This window comes from Chelmon rostratus, chromosome 13, assembly GCF_017976325.1.
Source record: "Chelmon rostratus isolate fCheRos1 chromosome 13, fCheRos1.pri, whole genome shotgun sequence".
NCBI classification, from domain to species: domain Eukaryota; kingdom Metazoa; phylum Chordata; class Actinopteri; order Chaetodontiformes; family Chaetodontidae; genus Chelmon; species Chelmon rostratus.
The window spans coordinates 11,316,008-11,340,043 of record NC_055670.1 but is presented as its reverse complement, the minus strand read 5'-3'; the positions used below and the strand labels follow the sequence as shown (position 1 = coordinate 11,340,043).

The 24,036-nt window shown below is 42.9% G+C and overlaps 1 protein-coding gene across 2 annotated transcripts; it reads left to right on the top strand.

The window, feature by feature from the left end:
* The first annotated feature begins 10,734 nt into the window (after nucleotides 1-10,734).
* Nucleotides 10,735-21,236, top strand: glra2 (glycine receptor, alpha 2). Of its 2 annotated transcripts, none has more exons than XM_041950629.1 (9): nucleotides 10,735-10,820; nucleotides 11,510-11,631; nucleotides 14,021-14,088; nucleotides 15,520-15,743; nucleotides 16,885-16,967; nucleotides 17,055-17,192; nucleotides 17,292-17,506; nucleotides 19,856-20,005; nucleotides 20,955-21,236. In XM_041950629.1, exons 1-9 carry the CDS (start codon nucleotides 10,735-10,737, stop codon nucleotides 21,234-21,236), a joined length of 1,368 nt encoding a protein of 455 aa, XP_041806563.1. The 2 variants fall into 2 exon arrangements, with proteins under 2 accessions (XP_041806563.1, XP_041806564.1); XM_041950630.1 differs by lacking the exon at nucleotides 14,021-14,088 and adding an exon at nucleotides 13,883-13,950 and having other exon boundaries at nucleotides 10,753-10,820.
* The last annotated feature ends 2,800 nt before the right edge of the window (nucleotides 21,237-24,036 follow it).

Genomic DNA, 24,036 nt, shown 5'->3' with positions numbered 1-24,036 from the left:
TAACTAAGTATCTTAGAAAAAAAACAGTAAAAGATTTTTATAACTTAGAAAAAAGGGTTTGGGCACACCTCAGCTTTTCTTTACTTTTATTTTCTATATTATACGTGAACGGTGAAGACATCAAAACTATGGAAGAACACGTGGGATTATTTAATGAGCAAAAAAAGTTTTCAGATTCTTCACAGCAGCCACCTTTTGCTTTGACGACAGCTTAGTGGCCTGGAGAGGTGCTCAGTTAACAGGTGTGCTTTGTTAAAAAAAAAGCTCATTAGTGGAATTTCTTTCCTTCTTGAGACAATTGGTTGTGTTGTGCAGAGGTATTGTTGGCGTACAGTAAACAGCCTGACTGCTTTACTGATCCATATTATGGCAAGAACCAAAGCATTGTGCTTTATCTACACTGTTTGTGTCCTACATAACTGTAACTAAAGGTGTTTGTAGTTTTGATGTCTTCATTGCATTGATGGAGAAGGTGTGTCCAAACTTTTGACTGCCACTGTACATTTTTTAAAGTCATATTCAAGATATAAGCAGATTATTTCTACATTGTGAAGGGCATGATAGCATTTATTTCAGATCTTTGTCAGATATATTGCTAATATTTTACTTTTCTTCAGACATTTTGCTGATTTTTTAAAATATTTTGTATTTTTTTTTGACATACTACTAACAACTAATTTTATTAATGTTTTATGGTATTTTTCCAGATATTTTAATACATTTTGTCAGAGATTTTTGCGATACTTTTTCTGAAAAAAATACAGAATTATCCAAAAAATATTGGTAAAATATTGCCACCATAAATCTATAAAATATTTTTTAATTATTAAGAAAATGTCAAAAAAAAATTCTTAATGTGTGCAAAATATTGGTAAAATATCAGGAAAACTTTTGTCAAATATCAGGAAAGGAATCCGGACACTATCTGATGAATATCAGCTCATTAAATATGCCAAGAAATATCAATAAAATATGGGAATAATAGTAATGATAACAAATAGCAAAAGTCAGTATGCTAACGCGCTAAGCACACATGATGAACTGCCAAAGCCCCACAGATCTGTTAGCAAATGGCTCTTTATCCCTTACAGTAATTATCGCTAATAAGTACAGCATGACAGTATCGGTGGAACCGAAATGAAGAAAAACAGAAGCAGACTGAATCGTATCAAAGTTTGACCGAATGCAGTGAAGGAAGTGATGGTTTTGACAGTATTTAGATGCTTCAAACAAAGTGTTAACTGCTGCATTTGAAGCCCATCTGCTGTTGAACTGATTTGAATTCTTTGATAATTTATTCCCTTGGGTGTAATTACTTTTATATTTTCTATCATCGCTGCAGATTCTCTCCTCTCTCACCTCTTCGCCTCCCTCCCCATTCAACATAACGATGACGTGTGCTCTTATTGTGCAGGGATGAACATGCATATAGTCACCAAATCAATATATTCAATTGTTCTGCGCATGGAAAACCTTCAATACCTGCTCTGTAAACATTTGTTATCTCTGAAACTATTACCATTTCTAAAGGCAATTATGTCAAATTGAATGATCGCATCACTCAGGTTTTCTATTGAAGTAATGCATCATAGGGTCCATTTGCAGGCTGATTACTCTCCACCAGCCTAGAACATAATTTCCCTGCTGTGTCTTTCCCAAACACAATGTCAATACTAATTAGAGATAAATGCATCTTCTCATATCTTATTCATTTACAGGTTTGGTGACCTCCAAATGGGGATGTGGTTTCGCACTTACTTCAACAAACAGGACGCGGTTCTCGAAGAAGCCATTAGTACTCTGGGTCGCGCCATTAATACAACGCAGATTGCGCGCTCCTTGCATTGTTTTGTGTAATTACTTGTTTGCCAAATGGATTTTATCTACATGCTCTCCCTGGTGCTGTCACACTTCTTCTTCTTTGCTCGGAGAGGGCAGATGAGGTGAATGGCACCGGGAGAAGTGGCGGGGCCCGCCACGTTTATGTCAGCGTGACGCAGACAAACCTATTACACTGGAAAGCTTGTCTTCTTCTTTATGATCTCGTCGATACGTTTGCCTTAACGCCGGCCACACACTCTTCAGTTTTGCTTTAATATGCTGTTTATGCTGATGTTACTGTTTGTGTATTCTTGCCCGCAGCTCCTCTCCATCAAGGGAAATTGGGCTTTCGTATTGTGAACATACATGGCGGATTGTCTTTTGCTGACCTGGTAATAGCCGGCATTCATTACCATTTCCAATTATTTTACAAGTGGCTCACTGAAGCTTTTTAACGCTGTGCTGATTTTAGTGTCTGGCACGTTGGACCAGTTTGACCCAAATTTCTTTGCTTTAGATATGCCAATTTAGGATGGGAACTTTTAAAAAGAGCAAATTGTCTCATTTTGCCGATCATGCTCCCCATTTGCTCCGTTTCTTTAGCAGCATAAAATGTCTTTTCAGGATGTTTGCGCCTGTGTGTCATTAAATATTGGTGTGTTTTCCACTCACAGCACCCACTGTACGGAGGGGAGAGGGGAAATGGCCTGGCTCTCCTCGCGGAGAGAGGCCAATAGAGTGTCATTATTTTCTCTGGAGGCTGTGTTTCATTTGAAAACAGACCCATCAGACTGCCAGCGGGGAACGAGTTCATCACTGCGCCTCACCCGCATTGATCCACGCTCACAGAATGAGAAATGTAAACCTCTGAGGTGCGTGTGTGTGCGCTTTATCAAAGCTTCTCAGACAAAACAAGTTCTGCGTTAAGTAAAAAAAAAACATTGTGTCTTACTTCACCTGCACACCAATTTGCTGAATCTCACTCCATCAGCAGACGTTGGGCGCTTAATGGCAGTTGGGGTGGTTTTTCACCATCTGGGCCGCCGGAGCGCCTTGCGCACTCCACTGATCGACATGCTGTGGACGAAGCTGGCCGTTCTCAGAGGTTCGTGGGGTCTGTTTTTTTAGGTCAGCCCCCCCGTTCTTTCAGTGCAGCCCTTTCAGGTCCACGGACGCCACCGAGGGGAGACGTGCTGCTCTCAGGCAAAGGGTCTCTCTCACGACACCATTAGTCTCTGTGTGTCCTCCCAACAGCTGAGTCTCAGCCCACAACCCTGGAAGACCTGGGACGCTTTGCAAATATGGGCCCCTGGTTGCAAATTTTCTCAGTGGTTAACACTAGAGATCCACTCCAGACAATCAGAATACTACTTGGGATAATCATCTTGTGTCTTCTATGGTTTTTCCACAAAAAAAGTTCCATTACTTTGTTAAAAATGCTGAAAAGCGGCACATTTTTAAGAGTCTCTACAGAACAATACTGTAGTCTTTGTTCTGCATGTCCAAACAAAGTAAGCAGACAAGCGAAACCATCTATGCTAGAAAATTAACTCATTCATAATGTGAGTTTTTGGATTATTTTTAAAGCATGCCCGACCTTCCTATGTCTCCTTCTTCATCTGCTTAAGACTATTGACTGATGCTAAATTAAACTGTGCCTGATTGTTTCTCTCCAGCTTGATGAGAACAGCTGCACCAGATCAATATATCCATTTGTGAAGTACAATCTAATTGGAAAATGTTGCCCATTTGCGACTGCTCTCAGACGCTGAGGCAGAGCCACTGGCGGGCGGGCAGAGCCAAAGGGTGCTTTTGGCGAGAGGCAGATAAGAGTCGTTTGTTATCTGCCTCATAATGAGAAATCAAACAGATTCCTCTGCTCGTGTGGATCCCTCTCTCCGAATATATTGGCAGCGTTTTAATTGTGTTCGCCAGCTGAAACCCTCTCAGCTTTTGAGGTTTCATTCGTCATCAGAGAAATACAGCTGCTCCAATCCGCTTATCAATGTGTGTCTCGGTGATGTTTCCATGGAAACTGTGTTTACTGCCCCACAGTGTTCTAAAAAGGGTTCCAAAGTGATAACAGCGCCAGACTAGTGAGAGCGGCGCAAACACGTGACAGACAGTGACAATGATTGACATTGCAACAAGCAAAATTTTTGTTCTTTATGCGCAAATTCATCATCTAAAATGCTCTCACTTAACATTCTATGGCTCCAGATTGTTTGGTTTTGCCCATTTTAGTGCTTCTGATTATTTAAAGCTTCGAGCAAAGGCTGAATTAAAAATATCTCTCCCCGTCTTCTCCCTGCATGCCTCGTTCTCTCCTCCAGCCTCTCTCCGTAAGTCTAGCTGGCTGCTCCGGAGAGGTGCTGAATATGTTAGCCGATGAGCACAATTTAGATTAGAGGCAAATTAGAAATTGAGGTTGACCTTGTGGCAATCTATGCTCAGTGTGAAGTCCAAATAGTGGAATTATAAAGGCTAACTAATGTCATTATTTCTCTTTCTTCTAATAACAATATGGGGGTTTCTTTTGTTGGCACATTACTCAAACCTGGACACCTCCACATACTTCCTTTTATGCTGCGAGAAGATCTTTCATGAGTGCGATTTTGTGCCTGCTTCCACAGCTGTGACGGCCCCCTCCCTCATTTCAGCCTGCTGATTATTTCCCGTCGCCGCTTTCGCTCGGAGGTGAAGGACGTGACTGAAGTTTTCGAGCAAAGTTGCTCTTTCAAAAGCACACATAAACAAGCTCAATCAGCCCTTTTCTGTTGTGCTGTATCTGATTCTCTGCTCTGCGCTGTATCAACACAGTAGATGTCCCTCACACGGCGAATGCTATCAGAGGCCTTTTGAAGGAGACAATTATGAACTCTCTTAGATGGAGCACACAGTTACAGCACTGTTCCCATGGCAATCGGCTTGGAGGAAATAACTTTGCATTCACGGAGTTTAATCGCGGATGTGACTATCACTGAGGGAAAGTTGGGTTTCCGTAAAGCTCTGATATCTTCTTTAATCATGTCAGCGCGATCAGTGTGGAGGAACTTTTCTTTTTTTTTAATTGAACTTCTGAGAATCTCCCCACTCACACGGTATATGATCTTGATGAAAGGGATTTCTGTTGTTTGTCGGTATTTGATGATATGATTCATTAGCGTACAAAGCAGAACTGCCTATTTAGAAAACATTGTTGCTGGTCATTCAACGCTGTGATAAAAAAGCCTCCGAGTCCACGTGACTGTGGCAGAAAACTTTGTGACAGTTCTTATTAAATGATTCAAAGTTTAGGCCGTTAGCTGGTCAGAGATTCAGTCACCCTTTGACTTAATGAAAGCAGTTTTTCCAGAGACTCATATAAGAGCTTGAAGCTGTCAGGTTTCCCACTCTGATCGTGCCTCACCACTGGGTGATCTGACAGCTAGAACCAAAGACTTGTTATTCCAAAACGAGATCCGCTCCGTTTTACTGTCAGGTTTGCCAAATGTGATGCAGTGAGTGCAGCGAAAATGTGATTTCTCTCAATAATTCCAAACTAGTAGCTAATTAATGAAAAATGACATAATCTGTTGTTTTTTTTATTGTTTTTTAGCATTTTACATTGATCATAATCATAACGTAATAAATGTTTTATAGCTTGTAGATCAGATATAAAGCATTAAAAATATATTTTTTTGGCTTTTAGTTAATGATTTATCAGCCATTAGTAAAGCCATTAGTTACAACCTATAAATATGTCATAAAGGGTGACATATTAGACTTTGGTAGCATTTTATGCTAATATGGATCTGGAGTTTTGGAACAAAACGTTGGCGGTTTGGTGACACACATAGCCGTGATGTCTATCCTGACATATTCACTGAGCGGCACCAGAAGCATCTTTTCCGTGAAAGCAGCCTCTTTGATATTTATATGTTTTATGAGAGAATGGGACTTCAGCCGTCATGGCGCTGGTTATACGCTTTGTACTGTATCTCACAGCTTTCCACGACACACACGGTCACAGAGGAGGTAAAGATGAACTGAAGTGATGTGTGGATGATGAGCTCAACATAAACGTGTCTTCAGTATCTTTGTGTATCCTTTGTGACTTCAGTCAACGGTGGTGTGATTTGACACCGTTGTTTTCCTTGTCCCATTGAAATTCCCCTCTTAGTTCCAGGATTCTCTGTTCGAAATCTTGTTCTATTCGTACATTTTTAACATCGCCTCCAATGCATTTTCCAAAAATTCTGCATTTAAGGTGCGAACGATATTAACATTAAAAGCTCCTATCGCTGTAAATAAAAAGATTCATGAAAAAAAAAAAACAAACAAATACACAAACAAAAACAGGCCGTTTTGAGGTAGACTTGAAGTTTGGGAGGCATTTAATGATGAACTCAAGAGAAACAAACACACACGCCTGAAACTGGTCAGGTTCAGGATGAAAGACAGCTTCGGTTCAGAGCATTTCAAAGTGAATACAGCTGTTGCACAGCTGTGAACATAGTGAACTGAGGACCTCTCTGGCAGTTTAAAGCAACACGGGCGTGATGCGTTGAAGAAGAGACGTGGCGAGTGTCCGTTCAAGAAGACACTGATGCTTGATAATAGAGAGCGGTGTTTCTGTGAGCTGCCAGCCATCCTTAGCTTCAGGACAACACACACAGCAGCTCAGCTCGTGAGCTAAACACGCAGTGCTTTACCTGTAGGTTTCATTCAAGTCTGAATGCACTGCTGGGGCACAAAACAACTCTCCATTAGCGCAGTAGGTTGCTCACTTCTATAGGATTTAGTCTGACAGTCAGTCAGCTTTAATGTGTCCCTCCATGTGACAGACTGCATGCTAGTCACTTTTATGGAGCCATGTTTGTGCAAGCGCATCATGTCTCGCATTCTAACAGCGAGCCTTTAACCGTATACCTGCACATACCCCGCTATATGACAACAATGATAACGCTGCCTGTTTCGTCTGACAGAGATGTTGCGACCAGCTGCCTCTGACAGTTTCCTGCCACAGGCGTTTTCCAAGCGCAGTTTAAAAATGGTCACATTAGGGCGGAATATCAACACGCATTAATATTCAACACAAGACTCTGCATATAAGAGATTAGTTTCCCCATAAATATCTTAAAAAGCCGGGGAAAAAGCGCTGCCGGTGTTCCTCTCGTGGGTAATTGGTCCCATAACATACATCTAAGCTGCACTGAGAGGGGAGGGGAAAAAAAACTGATGCAAACCAGCTCAGCAATTGAAATTGCATTCAATCTTCAATCTATTCTTGCATCACTTTGACAGCTGCACAACTCCAGTGACAACGCTCAGTGAGACAAGCCTGCGAGCTAGAAATAGATAAATTGTGAGCCAGTGTCAACATGGAGCAGACATTGGCCGGGGAAAAGTGTGTGTGTGTGTGCTGTTTAGGGTTTGGGTGGCTGCACAGAAGCTGGAGCTCAGGGGAGACATCCTGACATGCAGATCTGAGGGAAAACATGATGGATTCACCGTTCGCTTGAAGAGCAATTGGTGAACAAATCGCACACAGTCTTAAGCGTTCGATATGATGCATGCATCCTGCAAAAAGCGATTTTTATTCAGCTGTTTGGATGTGCAGGGGCGGACTGTGTAGTGTGTGCGGGGGTCTAGACTGGGGATCAGCGGGTTTTCAGTGCTCAGTGATGGAGAAAGGCTCCGTGGCTGTCAGCCTGCTCCCCCCTGATGAAGGGAAAGCTGTGATTGACAGATGAGTCTTAGTGAAGACCAGCGCTGCTCTCTTCGCTCGGCCTAAGGAATAACATGACCTAAGGAGCAACATCCTCACAGGCAGTTAGGCTGTTGATTCAGCCGTGGTTCACATGACTCTAAAGCTCCTATATCTAGAGAGGAGCCTTTTAAACATTTGTCCCAGTATGTGTGTATAATCTCAGCATGTTTATCATTGTCTTGTGTGCCACGCAGGCCCTCAGAATAGCATCATTTTGCTGCGACAGAGAGACTATGATAAGTGCGCTGGGTGTTGTGGCACCAGAGAATTCACAAATCCTTCCTTCTCTTCAAGAATCCGCTCATTAAATCCTTTGCACTCCTCCTCCGGCATGTTGCGTTGTCTCATCAAAATAGCTCCCACCGCAAGTTCCTCCTCTGTATCCCTGCTAGGCCCCGGATCAGCTCCATGAGTTGAATTATAGAGCGAAAAAGTCATTAAGCGGGATAAAGATACAAGGAATCGATGGAGCAATAGATACTCTGCAGCCCCCCAATTGTCTCCAGCCCAGTGCACATGAGCGCCGGGGTGGTAAAGCCTGCTTGTTGTTTCCAGGTGAGCTCTCTCCAGCCGGTCCACAAGTTATTGAGGGGGATCAATGACAACAGCCTACCCACACTGCACGCGGCACCCTTCAGCCTTCTTCTTCTTAAAGAAAACCAAAACACTTACAAACCAAAATAGATTCAAATATTTCCGTTGTATGTTATTCTGGAGGGTAATATTGGCCTATAACAGAGAGATTACAAAAGAGGATTTCATTTTAGAGTTATAAATCGAGCTGCAAAATCCTTTTAGACAACACAATAAACCAGATGATGTAAAACCCTTAATTCCCCACAGAATAACGGCCAGTAGCCACCAATCTTTGTTGTGTGTGGGCAGCTTTAAAATAGCGCCTTCGCCTGTCTTGAGCCAGTAATTTTAATGGCTGTGTGGAAACTGCTGGATAAATGAGGCAGACCGGCAGCTCTAGTCAAAAAGGATTGTTCGGTTTTATTCTCTCCTTTCACAGAGCGAGAGGCGCACCACACCGCTCTCTCTCTCTCTCTCGCCTTAATGACACGCAGATTTGACTTGTTCTCCTTTAATTATGTGACCCACCTGGCCTGGAGTCTTTTCCTTATGGAAACTAATGGCCAATTGAAGCTCTGGCTGGTTGTCATCACACAGACAAGCCAACTGCAGCTGTCTCAGAGCTGGGAAATGAATGGCCTGAGTGCAAAGAGGAGTTTGCTCCTCGCCGGTTGGATATGTACTCATTAGAGCAACTTCACACAATATCTGATTTTATAGCTGTTATTTTTTGCCTTGGATCAGGCACAGGGACATTAGAGTCATCCACGTGGGTCTGGATGATGGTGACACTTACAAGACAAAGCTTAGTTTGTTTGTTTCCCTTTGTTAAGGATAAATAAATATGGATATTCAGTGCATGTGCCTGCTGGTAAATAATTCATACAGTTAGGCATTCAGTATTCATGGGGCTGTAAAAATCCCGCCGTGCACAAGACCTCTGATAATACACCAATGTTAAACCCCCAGACCAGAGCCAGCCATACATCCCCAACTACGAGATGCAATGTGACACCTGTAATTTGGAGTTCAGCTTTAAAAGAGAGGGGGGTCAGTGATGACTGGTCCCCGGGCAAAGATGATCTGGAAGCTGGTCAGCAACCAAGTGCCAGACCAAAGTGTCACAGGGCCCGGAGCCACATGATGTGCGGGGAGGAATCTCACAGCCTGTGAATGAAATACCTACAGTTTCCCCCCCCTCCTCCTCACTAAGTTTAGCTGTTTCCTCCACAGCACACGCCTGCCTGTGTGTTCATGTGGAATGACTCATTCATGCCTGTGGTCCGTGAAGCCTCACAGCCCACTCACATCCTCACACTGCCAGGTTCCCATGCAGCCTCTGTATCAATACCAACGGCTCACATGCATAAATATATCGAATACTAATGACTGAATCTGTGCGGTGGCCTACTAAACCTCAGCTCCTCCACCCTTGGGCTTTGGCCAGCCTGTAGTATATTTCCTGCCGTCTCCGTCTGTGTCTCTGTCTGTCAGTCAGCTCTCCTCCGTCTCGCTCTGGGAGGCCAACCTTTCAGCATTTCCAATGATGTGCCTCGGAAATCTGTTTCCAGGGCAACCGGGGTACCAAATACTCTCCCAGCGGCTCCTCGCTGGTGCGTCCTTTGTTTACACTTTTCATATCTCTGTGAGGATGTTGGTTGCTCTAAACAGACGGGGATGGGAAGAGAAAGAGAGCACACCGCGTACGTAAAAACGCAGCCAGTGATGATGTCAGGGCAACCCAGTCAATCCTGCGTTATTCGCGCAAAGCATAAATGCGTATTTTTACATCCATGAGGAATTATACCTGTGCGCTATTCCATGTGTGCGTTTCGTGTAACATTTTAGAGGGTGTAGATTTGCATTACACTCTAAACAATATATACTCATATAACTTAGTGTACTTAATTACACCACTGGAGAACATGAAACGTTCCTAAAGCCAGTTCATCCGGATGCGCAGCCGCGCGCAATCCCGTGAGACGAAAAGCTGCAACATTTAAAACTGACACCTTTCGTTATGTAACACACACTGGGGACAATATTTGAATGTGTTTCTCGTGATTACCGCCCTCGTTTGTCGCACTTATTGAGAACCAACTCACGTTCGCCACTTTTGAGCCGTGCGCTTGCGCGTCACGGAACCGGGAGCTGTCCAAGTGCTGAAATGAGACAAGGCGTTCCACTCCCTTTCCTCAACAGAGGACGGTGCTCCACCTGCGAGAGATTTCACTTCAGAAGTAACAACACGAGCCAGCGGGTCCGTCCTCACGGAGCGAGCTGCGGGATCTGAGCCGGCGAACAGCCTCCGGCCGCTGCGTTTTGGAGTTTTCACCCTCTCGGCTCGTCTGGCCGCACGCACTGATGTCTCTGCACACCTCCGCTCCGAGTTATCCGTTTCTGGGAGTCAGAGTTTCATGAAACTAAACTGTGATCCGTGGCTGCGTTGAGGAATGTCTCCTGTATTTTTGTGTGACAGTCGAACACCCAGACGCCCACGACCTGGTCAGGAAGAGAGCGGCGCCCCTGTTTGGATTATGTGTTTGACCAATGTAAACATATGGCAGAAATAAAAAAGTGAGCACATGGGAAACCCACCAGGAATGAATCGCTCCTTCGTTAAGGTTCTGGCAGCTTTGTTTACATATTTCATGGAGACAAACAACTTCAGGTAGGCCAATTTATTTACCAAACAGGTCGATTTTATCGATTTAGATCAAAGTATTTTTCCCTAAAGTTCTGAATATGACATATTTCCATAACTAATCATATGATTAATTAAAGAATTAATGAAATTGGCAGCGACTTTATCCTGCACGGGATAAGTTGGTAATTGCTTGAGTGCTGCTTGTGATTAGGGCTGAAGAAAGTTACTCTTTCAGATGGGAGGTTTGTCTGCATGAGTACCTCCTGAACGCTAGAATATTTTTAACAGACATTTACGCACGTATTGATGTTGTTTTTTACACTCTTGTGGATCATGACAGTATTCTTGTGATCTTCCATGAGAAATTGCAGCACGCTGCGATATGTGTGTGGCGATCAGACATGATGTGACAGAAATATAGCTCTTCCTCGATAAAAGGAGATGCCTGCGACGTCGAAATCACAACAGATTCGTCTGGTGTGTGTGTGTGTGTGTGTGTGTGTGTGTGTGTGTGTGTGTGTGTGTGTGTGTGTGCTCTCTAACGCATTTTCTAGTTTCCCTGTGCTGGTCCATCACTCCCAGGCAGCTGCTAGGCGACAGATACGGTTAAACTCCTGCTTTTCTGCCACGACTTATGTTTGATAAAGTGTGTGTGTGTGTGTGTGTGTGTGTGTGTGTGTGTGTGTGTGTGTGTGTGTGTGTGTGTGTTCCAGGGTTGCAGATGCCAAGGAGCACGATTCCAGATCATCCTCCAACATGTCTCCATCAGACTTTCTGGACTCACTCATGGGTCGCACGTCCGGGTACGATGCTCGCATCAGACCCAATTTTAAAGGTTTGTTTCTCTCTGTCTTCTGGAAATCTTCACGTCACACCGAGTCCTACATTTACCCTCCAAAAAACACTCAAGCACCACCATTAACCAACATGTGATGCACATGGTGCATTTTTGCTTGCAGAATACATTATCCAGAGCCTCCAAAGCACTTAGATTGCATCCTGTAAACCCACCAGACTTTGACATTTTGACTTATCTGCAGATCCACTGACTGTTATCTGATGCCAAGATACTGTGCTGCCAGCCTTTGATAAGAACAATCAGTCACCTCACTTGACAGTAACATGGTTGTGCTGGCTTGAATGAAATCATAAACTAACCCCTTATTGCCACATCGCACGCTTGTTTCCATCTGGTCAAATTATGTCAGATAGTATCTGTAGCTCCTTTAGATAATCATTTAGGAAAAAAAGGGCTTGTAAATGTCACAGTTGCAGACAGGGATGCCACCATGACAGGCCACATGATGGATGGTGCCCCCGTGGCACGGCTGCAGGCTACTGACTTCCTCTGTTGCTGCTGCTGTGATGTTTGGGACAGACACGGCGTCTGTCACTGGACCCGGGCTGAGTGAGGACGAGGGCCGGCCCGCCGGGGCCCGGGCCCACTCTGGGCCGGGTCAGGTGGGCTGGGATTTGTTGGTGTTTTTGGAGGAGTCCAGTTGTTGAGAGAGCCAGACAGCGCGGCGCAGGCAGGACTCAGAAACACATGGCCCAGATCCTTTTTCCTCTCCATCTGATGGGAGGAGGACAGCCTGTTTAACGCCGGCTGGCATTTTCAGGGGGAGGGATGAAGCGAAGGCAACTGTTTCTAGCTAGTAAAGAGAGGATGAGGATGAAGGCGAGGGGATTTGAATGTTGCTGGTGAAATCTGCATTCTCTCTGTATTTTAGGGCAGATAAAGCTCCCCGTCTCTGCATCTTCTAGCTGCAAAACAAACCCTTTTGCATGAACCCGCTGCGATGTAAACAGATGATTTCGGTTTCGAACCTGCTAGTCATACTTTGAAGAGAGCGTTGAACTGTAGTTCTGAAGGCTGACCTAGATTTCCTTGCTGAGTTTGTTGTGAGGAGGTGCTGCTTTATTTTTCTGCCTCTGCCGTTAAATGTGAGCTACCTGTCGACAAACTGAGGCAAATATTAATACCGAGCGCCGTGCAATATTGATGAGGAAAGCACGGGGGAAGGGCACTGGGAAGGGCTTACAACTTCACTTATCAGATCGAGAGAAAAGATTTGCTGTGACTCTAAATGGCAAAACCTGCCAGGCCTCGCAAGGAGATTGCGGTTCAGGCCACTCTGCGGAGTAAAAATGACACTACTCATTAGAGCACGCTGGGTTCGTTTAACTTACAGAGTTGGATGGAAAAGGTTAGGATTTCATACTGGAACTAACAAATTAGTGCGGGGCTGCAACTGACAAGTATTTTCATGATCAAATAAGCTGTACGTTCCTTATTTGATCCATTGATTAATTATTTCATACAATAAAATTACAGAACAACTACAGAATTACAGAAAATTGTAAAAAATCTCCATCACAGTTTCCAAAAATCCAGTTTAAAAGATATTATATTATTCATAACATTGTAGAGGGTTAAGGAAACATTAACTGTTTATAAGCTCTTTTTTTGGCCATTTTTCTGAACGATTAATCAATTATAGTCGATCCATTTTCTGTCGATCTACTGATTGGTTATTCGGCTAATTGCTGCAGCTTTAAGTCACTGTTTGTGTGTGTTTGTTTGCATGTGCATGCATCCTCTGCTGATTTTATAAAGAGAGGATGTAAAAAAAAAAAAAATAGATGCTTCCAGTACATTAACCACAAAAGCCGTTCAAGAGATCATTGCATAATTCTGAAGATTATATCAAGATAACATAGTTTGACTATTAAATGTTGTATAAGATTATTGTATTCAGTTTGAATGTAAAGCAAAAAGTAGAAACCAACGTTTCGGTCTCCAAGCCACACGAGAGTCCTCTCCTGTTTTATGTGATCTTTTCCTTTTGGTTTAACAAAGCATGCAACATGTCACCATCCCCTCCTGGAGCGCCTATGAAATAGCAAATAAGAAAAAAGTGCCTGCTGGTATTAATGCATGTTGACACACACGGTGAAACAGCAGCTTGTGCACCAACAGACCCAAATTTCCTGAAACGTCTTCACCGCCCCAAACCCGGTCGTCCTCGATAATGTGGTTAAAGGCTTTTTTTCCCCTGTCATGTCACTGTCATTCCATTTCACAGGTCCCCCCGTAAACGTTACATGCAATATTTTTATCAACAGTTTCGGCTCTGTCACAGAGACAACCATGGTGAGTTCCTCTGGCGTTTTTGGCTGATTTCTACAATGTGTCAATGTGTTATCTATCCCTCAACCTGCAGGTCCACCAGTTAATGTTACCTGCAACATATTTATCAACAGCTTTGGTTCTATAGCAGAAACTACAATGGTGAGTCGAGCGTTGACCCCTGCTCAGGAGTTACGACTGAATCATCCTGTTTTTTCTTACCTGATCTCTCTTTTTGTGAAACATTTACCATCGCCGTGTCCGTGCAGTCTCAGAAACGCTTTGTTTTTGCCTTCAAAGAGTCTATTGGCGGATCCATGAGGCACACAGACATAAATCTGTTGTCTGACCATTCAAATTCGGTTTGTGCCGTCACACACGTGTTGGTTCAGACTGACTAACTCATACAATAAATCCCTAACAGTAAGTCACTTAAAGCGCAGCCAGCAACTGTGGGTGGGGGGCCGGGGCTTTCAAACAAGCTGATCTACAATGTGCAATGTGTGAAGGCATCCAACTGCCAAAGGGGTAAAAACATAAAACCTGTGACGCTGCATTGAAACTCACCATGATCAAAGGATTCATAATGAGTGATAATAACTACTTAGATCATGAATTAAGGCTGCTAATTTGCGCAGGAGCTGCAGCTCATGAGATTGCCAGGGAATTACACAGCTTTAGACACGCATGCAAATATTTGGAACCGCCAATATGCTGATGAAATGTCAAACAACATAAGGGTCTCTCATCATCATGACATATCAATTACTCTGAGCAGCTGAGCTTTGTGGCACTCCAGTTGCACTACTAACTGCACTGTCAGAGTTTTCCCCATCTTGTAAATCCATCATTAGCTTCTATAATGGCTCTTACAAAATCACGATTAATCAGAAAAGTTATTATAAGGTCGGTGTTTTGTGAATGCAACTTGTAATCATAGATAATCATCAAACTGGTCATGTGATCACATTATATAGACACCAAGATGGTAATATTGCTTGATGATATAGATCTCATCATCCATTTTATTATTTGTCATGTGTTGTTCATGTTTGTATTAGCACATTTGTGATTGAGTGGATGTGACTATGTGGACGTATTAGCAGCAAAATGTAAGAGTAAGAGTATTGATTATGCAGACTGGTCCCTTCCAGAGCAGTGCTGTATCTGTTTTGTTGCTGTATTACTGTTATATACACATTAATGTGGAAACAGCATTTTAATGTTGAAGCAGTTGAAGTGCTTCATATACTGTCGATCATTTATAAGACTGCTTCATGTTTTTCAAGCCAACTATCTGTTGTATAGTCAAGTAAAGTAAGTCAGAATTGAGTGAGTGAGTGTACTCACATTCTTCCACTCAAGAAATAACATGGGCACATATTGGTGTTAATATTTGAAACAGATGCTTGCTCGCTGTCATCTATGATAGTTGCATTTTGGTGCATTAGAATAATCATGAAGACATTATTTTGTCAATGCAATTTTCATATTTAGCTCCCCAAAAGGATATTAAACAATAAATAATATATTTATGATCTATTAAAAACCAATGCCTTTGTCATAACCCCGAACAACTTGGCGTCTCCGCAGGATTACAGGGTGAACATCTTCCTGCGGCAGAAGTGGAATGACCCTCGGCTGGCGTATAGCAAATACCCAGACTCCTCCCTCGACCTGGACCCATCCATGCTGGACTCCATATGGAAGCCTGACCTCTTCTTTGCCAACGAGAAAGGAGCCAACTTCCATGATGTCACCACAGACAACAAGCTGCTGCGGATCTTCAAGGATGGGACTGTCCTCTACAGCATCAGGTGACAGCCAGAGGCCTCCACTACCCAAAAAATAGCGAAGATTTTGCCTCCTTGTTCTAGCTTATCAACAAACCAGATATTTTATGAGACATCACCATGGGCTTTGGGAATTGTGATTTTTTTTTTACTGCTGGTGGTCCTCAGGCCAAGTGATTAAAAGAGAAAATAATAGAAAATAATGAAATTAATTGTTAGCTGTAGCCCTAGTTTACAACATTTGGCACTGTATGTCTACAGCTGAGGTGGGAATCAGAGCTGATGGATAAAAGAGACTATAGAGAATCCAAAGCTCTGATGCACAGATCACCTCAGGACATGTTCACTTATTGCTTTTCCTACATTTCCTCTCAAACATCAAAGACCGTCAACCTAACAGATACAGTTTTAAATGGATTTTATCTCATTATAATCACTCCTTTGAAATGCCATAATTCACTGAACTCCAGTACATCCTTATGTGCGATGTAGATTTTTCATAAAGGAACACTGATTGCGAGAGGCCAAGCTAATCTCAGGGGCATTGTTGAGAATCCGAAGCGAAGATGAAAATGGGAGCCCTTCTTTGTGTTTGCGCGGAAGAGTCTGCAACACGTGGGCCGGTCAGGATGCGTGACATTTTAATGGCCTAAAATTTGAGCAAAACCCAGAACAAGATATGAAAATATGTTTCATTTCATTTCAATGCGACTTCAATCACACGCAGCATTCAATTTTCTCTGCGATGATGCAATCTAAAGCAGATCGATTTCGAGTCCATTTAAGGGAGCAGCTCGAGGCTGAGCGGTGCTCAGGTGTGGAGGCAGAGCGGGTCAACGGGAGAGATGAAAGGTGGTTAGTGACTCTCGCCATTCATGAGAGGTATGACGGCGAGAGAGGACTGCGGACCACAGCGCATCACAGACACAATAAGTTGCAGTAATGAAAGTGTGATAGGAACCTGCTGAAGGGAATCCTACATGATACTGAGTGTCAGAGGCTATCACACAGGAGACAGAAGCAGAACACAATACAGAGACCACCACCAAAAAAAGTACCAACTGTGATCTAATATTTCAAGCAAATTATTGTGTGTGAGCCCGCTGGTGCGAGGTTTGATAAATATATTCCTTCAGTGTGTGTTTGACTTTGTCTTGCATCGTAGGTTGACCCTCATTCTGTCCTGCCCGATGGATCTGAAGAACTTCCCAATGGACGTCCAAACCTGCACCATGCAGCTGGAAAGCTGTAAGCGCTCTCAGTTTGGTTTGGCTGCACTTTGAAAAGCGAGTGTCCGCTGCGCGTGTTCACCCGTCTGTTCTCCTCTGCCTCCAGTCGGCTACACCATGAACGACTTGATCTTCGAGTGGCTGGAGAAAGGTGCGGTGCAGGTGTCAGACGGGCTCACGCTGCCGCAGTTCATCATGAAGGAAGAGAAGGAGCTGGGCTACTGTACAAAACACTACAACACTGGTCAGGCGACACACACACACACACACACACAACCATATGCTGTTTGTATTTTACACACTTCTCCTGGGAGCTGAATTGCGTTTCTCGCTGTTTGAACAGGTAAATTCACCTGTATAGAAGTTAAGTTCCATCTGGAGCGACAGATGGGATACTACCTGATCCAGATGTATATTCCGTCCCTCCTCATCGTCATCCTCTCGTGGGTGTCTTTTTGGATCAACATGGATGCAGCTCCTGCCAGAGTGGCGCTGGGCATCACCACTGTGCTTACCATGACCACCCAGAGCTCCGGCTCCAGAGCTTCTCTTCCAAAGGTGAGCCTCGTTCAGTCACCTCCACGGCAGGTCTGCAACCCTGATTCCTAGAAAGTTGGGACGCTAAACAGAATGCAGTCACAATCATGTGTTCACAAAGCGGTGAACCTCGCTCCATCCTCGCTTGTGAGCGACTGAGCCTTTCCAGGATGCTCCTTTCATAACCAATCATGACACTATCACCTGTTACCAATCAACCTGCTTACCTGTGGAGTGCTTCAAACAGGTGTTTTTGGGGCATTCCTCAACTTCCCCAGTCTTTTGTTGCTCCTGTTCAAACTTGTTTGAAACGTATTGCTTCATCAAATTCAGAATAAGCAGATATTTACAAAAATCAATGAAGCTGATGAGATCAATCATTAAACATATTGTGCTGTTTTCAGTTGAGCATATGTCAAACAGGATTAGCAAATTATCAAGTTCTGTTTTATTTATGTTTTACACAGAGTCCCAACTTTTTAGGGAATCACGGTTGTACCATGCATCAAACCTTTATGTTTCAATCAAAATCACATAAAAGCTCCTACTGGTGGAGCATACTGAGACAGAGACAGAGGCATGCACCAGTGACTGTATGCGTTTATAAGGGAGTGACAGGGAATACACTAATTTGAGTGTTTAAGAAGAAGCAAGAGAATATGAATAATTTGACTCGTTTCATGTTGAACTTGAGTTCTCAGATGTTCAGACATTAAAGAGCCATACACGACTTCATGACTGTGTTATGTTGTTACAGGTTGAGGTCAATTCCGTGATGAGCAGATGATGTTCTGTGTGTAAAGTTTTTCTGAGACAGAAGCAACTTTACTAAAAAAAAAAAAAAAAGATTTAAGAACAGATGTTATTTTGACGTTTCTCTGTGTACAATAATGCCTTTAAGTCTCAAGATTGCTTTAAAGAGATGATGTGACAGCATCACCAATAGGACAGACCACCTATTTTGTTTATTAGATGAAAAGGTTAATTGGTATATTTAGGTAGGCTTTGCCCAATGGCTGTATGGTGTAAATATAGTACAAAGTAAATCTGTACACCTGCTGTTTCTAGTGGTGCCACGTTCATGTAATAATCTAATTTCAGGAAACGTGTCAAAATATATACATACACACATATTTGCATTCTGACACATTACATTTCAATAATATGCATAACACTAAACTAATGTAACCGACACTAAATTGCATCAGAGTAATCAATGTGATGACGCATTAGAATAATCTGCCTTCTCCGTGCCTGTGCCTGTGACTGTGCATTGATGCTTAATTAAAAGGTCTATACACAGCTATGGGACCTGAAGACCCGACTGTATTTTCACTGCATGACGTGGCAGCAATATTCTGCACTTGCGTGAGACATGAAGACAAATGAACGATCCAAACATGAAGACGAGAAGCATGAGCCTGCAATGACTGATAGTTTGCTGCTGGCTGTTCGACGTACTTAGAAAGAGACACAGTTTTGTCTTTTTCAAATATCTATTATGTGAAAGCCTCTGTATTGCTGATGTGGATTAGAATCACATTATTTCAGAGATGATTAAACCGTAAAGGCGCAGCTCTTTAAACCTGATTGCTGCAATTCACGCCGCTCAACATGTTTGTTCTGGCGATGAAGCCGTTGCCGCCTATAGCGTGTGTACGTTATCGACAGCAGTGGTGGTCTGCGGTAGTTTATTTCCAATCAGGGCGAATTTCCATGCGCATGTTGTGAAAGGCACTACTGGCACTGAGAGTCAGATCTTGATGATCAATCACTCTCCATTCATCAGTCTGCACGCGAGCACCGAAGGCCTCGGCCACGTCAGAGGCTCTTACATAAAAGACACGTACACTGATTAAAATTTCAAGAGGAGCCTTTGAGAGGCTCGATTCAAGAAAACAATAACTCAGGATGCCTTAAGTGCCCTCAAAAAGCTGAGTTGTTTTCTCCACATGCTAATCAGCTGTCATGAAGTTACGCGGTCACGCCGATGAGCAGGAAAGGCTTTCAGCTTCTTCCCCACTTTCTCAAAGGAAACACATCAAAACCAGGGCTGAAGACACAAACTAATACTACCGCTCTCTGTCTGCTTGGAAGTAAGGCAGGAATTATCTCCCACAGTTAACGGCCGTGCAGCCACTGACATTACTAGCTCTCATGCATCTGTTAGCAAAACATTACGTACAATTACAGTCATTTAGAAGTCCCAGTTGACTGAAATATTTAGCAAAATAAAGGGAGAAAAGCAGATCACAGGTGAATCTAACAGAAATATTTCAAGTCAAAGCACAAAGTCGTACTGCATTTGAACTGTTAATTGATGCTGTCAACCCGCAGGATCTAACAGAGGAACTCTGTTTTCTCTCCCAGGTCTCTTACGTGAAAGCCATTGATATCTGGATGGCTGTGTGTCTGCTCTTTGTATTTGCTGCATTGCTAGAATATGCTGGGGTTAATTTTGTCTCCAGGCAACAGAAAGAGTTCCTTCGCCTGAGGCGAAGACAAAGGAGGAATCACAAGGTAGGCTTTCAAAGTCTTTACAAGGTTGCTGGCTGGTTATCAAACTTTTTGAGCCACACTAATGGCTCTGGGGATGGAAATGTCGAGAGGTCAGCCGCACCACTTTGGTCCGAACCGGAATATCTGGGCAACTGCTGGATGGATTGCCACTAAATTTTGTACAGATATTCATGTTACTCAGATGATGGATCCTGATGATTTTGTGGATCCTCTGACTTTTCTTCTAGTGCCACCCACACGTTTTCACTAATGCAGTGAAGCGTCTCAACATCTAATGGATGAATTGGCACAGACATCCACGGCTCCCAGATTATGTATCCTATTGACTCTGGTGATCCTCCGGCCACCACCAGATTGATCTTTTTCAGTGGAATGTTCAATATCTATTGGGTGGGCTGCCATGATGTTTGATACAAATATTCATGTGCCCTTCAGGAAGAATTGTTAAGTCAGTTTCATTTATTTATCCCCTTCATAGAACAATGACTATCCTTAGACCCATGACTTAGATAAGGATAAGTCCCCCCAAACAACTTTAACCAGGAGACAAAAGGGAAGAAACTTCAAGAGGGGCAACACTGGATGCCTTTTCCTAGATGTACTGACATTTAGTAGATGTTCTGCATGCAGAATAGACCAAAAATACTAAGAGTTGCTTGCAGTGTTGTAGACTCATTATATTGGAAATTGAAGTGGTAGAACTTTATTATTATTAGCTGCCTGATTAAGATTCATCCCCCTGTTGTTCTAAGTGGTTTATCATTGAAGTGCATCAGGTTATCTTGGGGATTATTGTTCCAGTTTAGAAGTGTAATATCTGAATATTAATGTTTATATAAGTTCACTGTGCCACAGTAACACTGAGCCAGAGAAGTATAACAGTAAATCTAGGCTGCAGTCCTTTGAAAGGATCAGTAAGTTCATTATGTCCACCTGTGTTTTTTTATAGGATGATGATATGCGTGAAGGCCGCTTTAATTTTGCTGGCTACAATATGAGTCAGTGTCTGCCAACAAAGGACGGCTCAGCCGTTAAGAACGCCGCTCCAGCTCCGAACCCTCAACCCTCCGTCCCCAAGGACTTGGACACCATGAGGAAGAGGTTTGTGGACAGAGCCAAGAGGATAGACACGATCTCCAGGGCCGCCTTTCCTCTGGCCTTCCTCATCTTCAACGTCTTCTACTGGGTCACCTACAAGATCATCAGGCATGAGGACATCCACAAAAAGTAAAGACACTGACCTTTGACAAATCCTTATTTTCCATTTCTCAGATTGAGAAATGCTTGGCGAGCACAGTGAGACGCGATGGGAGGCTGTGCGTTGAGAGGCACCACGGCGGCGATGGCGGTGTTCTTTCAGGGATAATGTGTAATGTTCATGCCTCGTGCGGTAATGCTCATGTTCTGATAAAGCGTGAACAGCTCTCGAGACACAGATGCTTTTTTTCTTGGTGTTGTACTGCTGCGTAATATTTCCTGGCAATTCTGGGAAAGTGGTTTTAACTCAAGGCTTAGTAACATGCTGGAGAAGACGGACCAAATTTATTTATTTTTTGAATCAACCCTGCCTTGACATCAAACGAGCAACAAAGAAACATTCCATTTGGATTTGTAACTGAAAGGTAGCTTAGACACACCCTCAAAGACTTTTTGTGATTGCAAAAAGGGGATTTCTTATCAAGGATGCTTAGGACTGTTTTATATTGTACTATTGTCACGGCACTGTCTCTCTGTTTATACAAAAAAAAAAAAAAGCAGCAACTGTATAGAATATACAAGCAGAAAGCACACACAGATGCATCCTTTGGACATTAGGCAGCAGCACATGATTCAGGCATGAGTTCGAACAAAGCAGATGAAAATCTGGAATAGGGAATTGGACACTGCGTTTTTATGAAATACCTGAGGCCTTAGATATCAAAGATTTGGTGGGATGAAGTGCTGTCCTCTATTTTTTCAAGCGTCTCCTCTTGTTTAGCGGCCCATCGGAGCCGAATGCACCGTTTGATCTTTTCTACCTGTGGCCGGACATCCAAAGGTACTTCTCGTCGTTTCCTTTATCTCTAAGTGTATTATAAATTATATTCAACTGATGTCACTTAAAGTCAATGTAAGTTTATTCAGATGTTATAAAAGTCACAAATGTTCCTTTTCATTCTAAAATAATTTGTTAAATAAACATCATATGCTGTCATATATATTTCAAAGGCCAGGTTCATGGAGTATATCGGCCACTTTTGAGCAAGTGTATAGGTAAGCCTCCAAACTGTGAACACGCACTGCATTTCTCATTGTCGTCATATGCCCACAGCCACATGGATTCATTTATATTCCAGGTAAATACTCCAGGTATCTTAGATATGGTTTTAGAGTTTGAGGCTGTTTTTGTAGATTTAGTCTGATGAAATATTTATTGTAATGGAGGAAAGGTTATGTTTATTAAAAAAAAAAAAAAGCTTTCTGTATACTTCTTCAACCTACGCTGTGGACTGTTCACTCGCCGTGTTCGTTGCTAGATGGTGGCATATGTGTTTGACGATGGATTCAACAGTGAAGGACAGATCTGCATAACATTCATGGTACAGAGCAGCTAATGGTCCTTGCGCTCCTGATATACTGTGGTGAAGAACTTTCTTGAATGCTATCCATGAAAAAAAGGTTATTTACTGGTCTGTACATCAATAAAATTGACTGTGCACTATATTTACTTTATTTCCACTTCTCCTGTCATGTATGAGCCGGAGGATGGCTTTGTTTTACATTCTCATGCATTTGTTGATGAGGTCGCACTCAATGCTGCTTTCTTCTCAGATGAGAAATGAAGAGACGGATGCCTTTCAAGAAGAAACAACAGACAAAATGAGGCACAAGCACATGAGAATGCTTTATGCGCCCGGTCGCAGATCAGATCAAAGAAAACGACAAACACGGTCTCTTCTCCTCACCGAGCCCATAAGTCAGGGTGATGACACACGCCATGGATCGCTGGATGGCCCGGGGTGACACAGATATGAACTGACAGTGGGTTTCCATTAATACATGATAATGGACTTCTCACTGTGGTGCAGAGATTCCATCAGCTGGGGCTTACCTACCAGTTGAATAGAAAATACTGGTGTAGTATTCAGACAAGAGGGGACTTTGTATTGAATATAAAACAGGCTGAGATGCTTCTTAAACAGTTTCCACCTGTTGTCGCGGCATGTGAACCCAAACGACCCAAATATATCACCTGAAATAGACAGGAGTGACCACATCAGCTCTTGATCTACATATGGATAATCCTGTAATTACATTATCCTACCAATACTGCTATTCATACCTTACTGTGGGTAAAGCCAGGACCCATAAATCTTACATTTGTCATAAATATAACACATGGTAGGTTTCTTAAGAAGGCTGCATGAATCATCCTTTTTTTTAATGCTCAACACAGGGATTATAAACTAATCAATAACACTAATCCTCACATGGAAATACCATCCATTTCACCAAACACAGCCTTGCATCAAAGTCCATTATTACTGCTGTTTGAATATGGAAGGATGCAGGGGGGCCTTCACGCAATCAATTCCGTCTGACGGCATATGAAAGGAAAATTATTTGCAGCTTATAATTGCGTTTAAGATGGAAACAACTTTCCATCATTCACTAAGGTTTAGGGAAGCTGCTTTGTGAGGTCTGAGAGAGGGAGGGAGAGAGATAGAGGGGGGAGGCTAGAAATCAGGGTTGCCATAGCAACTGCACCGCAATTGAGAAGGCTAGTGTGAGAGAAAAGCGGGAAATTAATGAGAGTTAAGAACACTGTGTGTGCACGATTTTGCCAAAAGTGTCTCTTATGCCTGAACATGAATACTAGATTATATTAAACATTCTTTTTTTTTTTTTGCTGTATTTAAGTAACAACAAAAGCAGCAGCACGTCCGGCTATTTTCAGAGGATTATGCCTCCCTGGCATTCTGCGGACTACAAAACGGGCACTGTTCATGTGTTGAAAGCTTCTCAGACAAAGTGAGAGGACGCTGTGTTGA

What these genes read in the sequence shown, in the direction of transcription:
- glra2 (XM_041950629.1), top strand. Translation starts at nt 10,735, where the DNA reads ATGGGAAACCCACCAGGAATGAATCGCTCCTTCGTTAAGGTTCTGGCA. An exon ending in ACTGTCCTCTACAGCATCAG is followed by an intron (nt 15,744 to 16,884) that starts GTGACAGCCAGA and finishes CTTGCATCGTAG; the next exon opens with GTTGACCCTCATTCTGTCCT. An exon ending in CACCATGCAGCTGGAAAGCT is followed by an intron (nt 16,968 to 17,054) that starts GTAAGCGCTCTC and finishes CTCTGCCTCCAG; the next exon opens with TCGGCTACACCATGAACGAC.